The 6,083-nt window shown below is 28.7% G+C and overlaps 1 protein-coding gene across 18 annotated transcripts in view; it reads right to left on the bottom strand.

Moving 5' to 3' along the window:
* Nucleotides 1-277: 277 nt before the first annotated feature.
* Nucleotides 278-6,083, bottom strand: part of shep (alan shepard) — a 178,624-nt gene continuing 172,818 nt past the window's right edge. For 10 of the 18 annotated variants that reach the window (XM_070653880.1, XM_070653874.1, XM_070653868.1 and 7 more), the window contains 3 exons: nt 5,867-6,025; nt 5,281-5,760; nt 278-2,774 (listed from right to left, as the gene is read on the bottom strand). In XM_070653880.1, the coding sequence (XP_070509981.1) occupies nt 5,623-5,760; nt 5,867-6,025 (297 nt within the window). In that variant the 3' untranslated portion in view covers nt 278-2,774; nt 5,281-5,622. The remainder of the gene's footprint in view (nt 2,775-5,280; nt 5,761-5,866; nt 6,026-6,083) is intronic. The other 8 variants (XM_070653871.1, XM_070653873.1, XM_070653865.1 and 5 more) reach the window with 3 other exon arrangements.

Below are 6,083 nucleotides of genomic sequence, written 5' to 3'. Positions count from 1 at the left end.
TATAAAGCACTGCAAAAAAAATGTTTCAAAAAACATAAAAAAAAAATCATTTTCGTAAAGAAACAAAAAATGACTTTCAATTAAACGAATTTGTTTTCAGTTTTTATGGATTTTTGTTTTTCCTCTTCGTGTTGTTCTGTTGTGTGTGTGTTTGTGTGTGCATTTCAAGGTTGGCTCTTCACATAATTGAATCAATCTCATCCTCATATATATTTTATATATCTGTTTCGAAAAAAAATTTATTGTATCCTGATTTTAAAGTCAAATCCTTCGATAATTTTTCTTTTTTTTCCATCTTTTATTTTCTCATTCATTTTCTTTTTTTTTTATATTTTTCTGAACAAAAACACGACTTGACGTTTAATTTATGGCAGCATCTATTAACTTTTCTTTCTCATTTCTCTCTCTTTCATTCATTTTATTGGCATTCAATAAAACAATTTATTTTTACTTCATTTTGTTCTTCTTTTTTTCACTTTCGGTTATTTTAGGCGCCGCCAGATGAATTTTATGGACAATAAATTATAATTAAAAAATTATTATTATTAATAATAAAAATAAAAAAAAACATGAATTGGTTTCTTTTGGTAACAGAGTTCAGAGAAATTTTGACAATAATTAAAAAACATAAAAAAATTAAAAATTTTGCTAACAAAAAAAAAATTGTGAAAAATTTTCCAAAATAAAAATTACAAAAAAAGATTGAGGAAAAAATTGAACAGAATTGCACAAATCCCATGTTTTGATAGGTCTTTTATGATCTATGAAAAGTTGAAAAAATTATTAGTTGGGGTGAGGGGGGTCGTGGCTCTTAATTTTCTTTGAAATATTTGCTTGATACCCTTACAGGCTCTCGAGAGCTTGCTCATCTTTAACAAAGTAGATGAGCATGCTTAACAGATTACTCTGCTCATGAAAATACAATCTTTGCCTGCTAGGGATTGTCATGAAGATTCAAAGGAGCTTATTAAGGTAAGTTTGATGTAAATATTTCTGATTAGGCACAGATGCTCAATCTTGATTGATTTTTATGAAACATATGCAAATTATTGTGATGTATCTGCCTTAATAAACGTCCTTAATTCTTCATGACATTAGGTAATGATCAGAGCTCGAAGTTGACTCAAATCGAGTCGACTTGAGCCGATTTATGGATACAAAAATTATCCGTATTTTAGGTTAAACCCAAAAATACGCTCAATTCAAGGCTACATCATAGTTTACAGCAAGAAACTAACCTCAAATGAATGACCTACACCTAACAAACAAGAAACATCCTCACAAAATTGAGCATCCTCAATTATATTGATTGAAATTAATCATGGACGCCCTCATTTATGTGACAATCCACATTGTCTGTTAAGGTTAAAAATCCACCTTTCACAAATATTCCAGAAAAAAACTCAGAGACACACTTAAAAAAGATCCACAAATTTAATGGATTCAATAGAAATCCATAATGAATTTTAATAACATCCGTCCTCACCCACATGCTCGCCATCTCCTCATGTTACTTTAATATTTATTATTCGCAAAAAAAAATACTTTCATGTATTGTTTCTCATTTATTTTTGTTAAACTTCCACACCTAAATCATGGGAAGCTTAAGTTTTTTATTTTTAATTTTAAACACTTTGCCCTATGAAATTCGTAACACTAAATTTTCTACATTCCACATCATTTTTTTTTATTTCTTCTTATGTGTGTGATTTTTCATTCTAAATTTTTTTCATTTTCTCATCTAAATTAATCTTAAAAAAATTAAACAGAAAAAACTTTCTCAATTTTTCACTTTCTTTAAATTCCTAAATTTCATTTAGCGTCTTAACGATTCATCTCTTTTATCCGTTTCCTTATTCACTCTTTTTTTTTTGCACAATACAATTTTCTATCATCTCAATTTTTTTTTAACTGTATGTCTATTTACAAGCTCACAAGCGCAAAAAAACAAAAAAATTTAATTTTTTTTTTATTCATTCTTTTCAAGTTTTTTTTGTCTATCCTTAATTAATCTTCTCATTTTCATTTTTTTCACTTAAATCTTTATCTTATGATTAATCTCTAAAGAAAAAAAAATGTTCTTCTTTGACGAAGGGTAAGAGGGGAAATTTTGGATGTTAGGGATGGAGGAATTCTAGCAATAAAAAACGATTTTTCATTGTTCATGGAAAATGAACAGAAAAATGCTCTACTAAATTCTACGATCATTCTTTCTTCATCTTTTCTTTTTTTTAATATATATTTCTCTTATATCCTAATGCATTTTCCGATTTTTCATCTTCTTCTCTTCACTTCTTCTTCTTTTTTTTATATCCTATTTTCAATTTTCATTTTTTTTTTCACTTACACACTAAAGTTCATCATCAGAAAAAAAAACCTAATAATAAAAAAAAACAACGACAAGAAAATGTTTTTTTTTCTTTCTTTTCATTTCTTAACAACTATAGAAAAAAATCTTAACCTCAAAAATTTTTTTTTTCATGATTTTTTCAATATTTTTTTTTTATTCTCAAATACCTCGCTGCTGGCACCGGCAGAATGGACAAAAAATCCATAGATATTCCACCAGTCAGATGTGTTTTTTTATTTTTTTTCTCTTAAATCATTTTACTTTTTTTTTGATAGTTTGCAAATGGGCGAATGCAAAAATGCATCTTTTTTCACATTTCTAAATTTTTTTCTAAATTTTTTATTTTTTCTCATGAAATTTTCACCTTTTTTTTCTCTTTGTTTTGAAGAATAGAACGTAATGTGAGGTATCGTTTTGGCCAATCCTGTTTGAAGATAAAAGAAAAGAATTTTGGTTAGTTTCGAAATTTTTTGGTTATTTAAGGAACTTAATTAGCTTTATTGGCCGTATAATTGGAGTTATATTAGGAGTTCTTGTAACCGAGACCTAGGCTCGCTTTCTTGAGATTTGACGAGACCGAGACTTCGAAAAATTCGCTTGTAGTCTCGATTTCAGTCCAAATCTCCATATTAATCGGAGTGGACAAGAGTTGACTTCAAGCCGACTCCAGTTGAACTTATTGATTAGGAGTTGATTGAAATTAATTTGATCGTCTAAACGATTCTTGACTTGTCTATTCAGAGTTTTTGCAGACATTTTTTGTATGCAGTCGACTTAGAATCGAGTTAAATTTTATTTTACTCAAAATTTATTTGAAGAAATCAAAACGATTTCTTTAACTCAAGATTGACTCAAAAACAGTTTGATCAACTTTAAGTCGTTAAACTTCGATCTGAACTCAGATTTATACATAGATCAGTGCAACCAATAAAGCTCATATTTTGTCCCTTTAAAAAAGATTTAATTTAAATTGTAAGTGATGTGATGTCATTAACTTCTGTGATACTTGTAAAATTGGAGTCTGAAAATGTTGTTACAAAGCACTAGTTATGTTCTATGTAACTTAGTTAATTTTTCAAGATTATTTACAATAATTCTTAAACGCAATAAAAAGTTTGAAATTTTGAAAATTATGAAAATTCTCGGAAATTGTGAAAACTTTTTCGAATTAAGATTTTTTTTTTTTAATTTACAGAAATTATTCAAAATCATGAAAAAAACTTGAAAATTGTTGAAATTCTTCAAAATTATGAAAATTCTATAAAGTTAAGGAAGGATAAATCCCTTTAAATTATCAAAATTATTACAGAATCAAAAAATCTTTAAAAATTCTTAAATTTCTTCAAATCCATAAATTCAAATTGCTTCAATAATCTACCAATTAACCTTCTATGTATCTTCGAAATTTAAAATTTTCTCAAAAAAGAAACCTATTAATAAAATAGATTCAAGCTATCTAAAAATATCTCGATAGTACAAAAATATGTAAACAATCTTAAATTATTCGATAAACAAAAACATAATCTTATTTTCATACTATTCATAAAGCGGAGCCAAAGCCTTGAAAATTTCAATTTTCATTAATTTTCCTATATTTTTAACATCTATTCGAAAATATTTTTCCTCTACCTTTAAATTTTCTTCTTCTATTTTTACAAATATTTACTTCCTCTAGATTATGATTATTCAGCGTGAAACTTTTACAATCTAATAATAATTAAAATTAATATTCAACAATGAAAATTCAATAAAAAAGCAATTATCATAACAGCAAATATTTTACTAAGGAGGATTGTTAAAGTCACATAGAGTCACAGGCAGATTTGCTTGTATAATCTAACATAATCAGAATGTAAATTATCATAAAATACCCCAAAAAGTATCCCATGGGCTTAGACTTAATATTATACAATATTGTAGCTACAGCAGTTTTCAGTTTAAATTATAGCTACATGCTGACGAGGATATTGCTTTATCTATGAGGATTGAGAATTTCTATCTCTTTTTTTTTTGGATAACAAATTTTCTTGGTAGGTATGTAAAATTAAAGTTGATTGTGCTCGTGAGGCAGGCTAGATTGTCTTGTGAAATTGAATAATTTGTTAAAGGACTCCTAACAATCAAAGATATCGCATTTAGGGACTATAGTGAATTATCCTGAATTCTTGGAAAGAGACTGTTGATAGAGACAGCGAGGCATTTGATATTGATAATTGGCAAAGGATAGCTATTAAAAGAGCCAGCTTTAGACACCAATTAAGAGAGGCCATGGATCACAGTTGATCTGTACCGTCAGCGAAGTAAGTTAGTAAGTGACTTTCTATTTAGACGAAGCCTTACAAGATTTTAGTTGATTAAAAGTTGTCTCAACACCAATATGTAGTCAGGAACCTCATCGCAATGACGAGAACAAATTTGAATTTGACTGATATACAGTCTACATGTTTACTTATGTCTAAAGATTATAAGTTCTGATTAAAAGTTCCGGTTATGAAAAAAATGCACAATTGAAGGGTTTAAACTCTAGCATGACGTTGCATTTAATCGATTTCAAATTCATCTCGAACTCAGATTCACGCAAGGGGAAAGTATTTGACTCTCAAACTTTCTCTTTCCCTCTGACTACGCCTATGGGTCAAGTTGACCTGAGGAGACTATTTTCCGACGATTTTACGCCGTGTGCACTTTGGTTTTCTTCTATCACGCTTAATTTAGATACTTTTAATGAGAATTCGAAGTTTACTCCAATTCTGTGTGGAGTCTAGTCACCTTAAGTTGACTTTTTCCAAACTTTTTCATGTAAAATCCGCGTCGACTTCGAGTTCTGCTTTTAATTCAATCAAATCAAGCTTCTAGAGCTAATTTCATGTATTTATAGTCACTGACATCACATCACTTTAATAAATATTCAGTTAAAACATCGTACTTACCATTATACCTATAGGTTTGACTGCCTATAGCGCCTTAACTCTCTTTTTATTAATTTTTTTTTTTTGGTTTAAACGTATGTTTTTTTTTCTTAAAGATTTAAAGATTTTTTTTTTTCAAAATTTTGAAGACAAAAGAAGAGTTCTTTTGAGACAAATTCAATTTTTTTGTTTGTCATTTGATGTTATATATGGTTTTTTTTTAAATCGAAATAATACGAAAAAACAAAATTTCCGCATTTGAAATTTGTTGTTGTGATTTTTTTGTTTTTATGAAGAAAAAAAAAAGCAAAAGAAGCATCATTATGTAATGTTTATTTTGTGTTGAAATGATTTTGAGATGATTTATTTTGGCGCATGCTGATATTGAGTAGTGTAAGCCTCATCTGGCGATGCTGCGTTGCTCGCTTGATCTGATTCGCCCATTGGCATTGTGTGAATGATTGATGGCGGATAATAAGGATAAGGAGGACTGATGTACTGCTTTTTTATTAGACAAATAAATGAAGATAAAAGATTTTTTAAATTATTAAAAATGTTCAGGCATTAAGAAAAATGGAATAGAAAATGACTGTGATTCATAACTTACCGGTGAGCCAATTTGTAAAGTAGAAAATTGTGGGACCATTCCATATGGAACAGCTGTGGCTGAATCGCTGCTCATTATCATTGATACGCCTCGTGGCTGTACGGAATCTTGCTTGTAGGCTGTGCCAACGCTCAATGGTGGTGCAACATGCATATACTGCTAATTATTTTAAAATTAAGAAACATAAAATTGACTGTTAACATCGACGATAAGTCGT

Source organism: Chironomus tepperi, unplaced genomic scaffold (assembly GCF_022539635.2).
Source record: "Chironomus tepperi strain 1889 unplaced genomic scaffold, CSIRO-AGI_Ctep_v1 contig_73, whole genome shotgun sequence".
NCBI lineage: Eukaryota > Metazoa > Arthropoda > Insecta > Diptera > Chironomidae > Chironomus > Chironomus tepperi.
The sequence above is the reverse complement of the archived record's forward strand: the minus strand, read 5'-3'. Positions and strand labels throughout refer to the sequence as shown.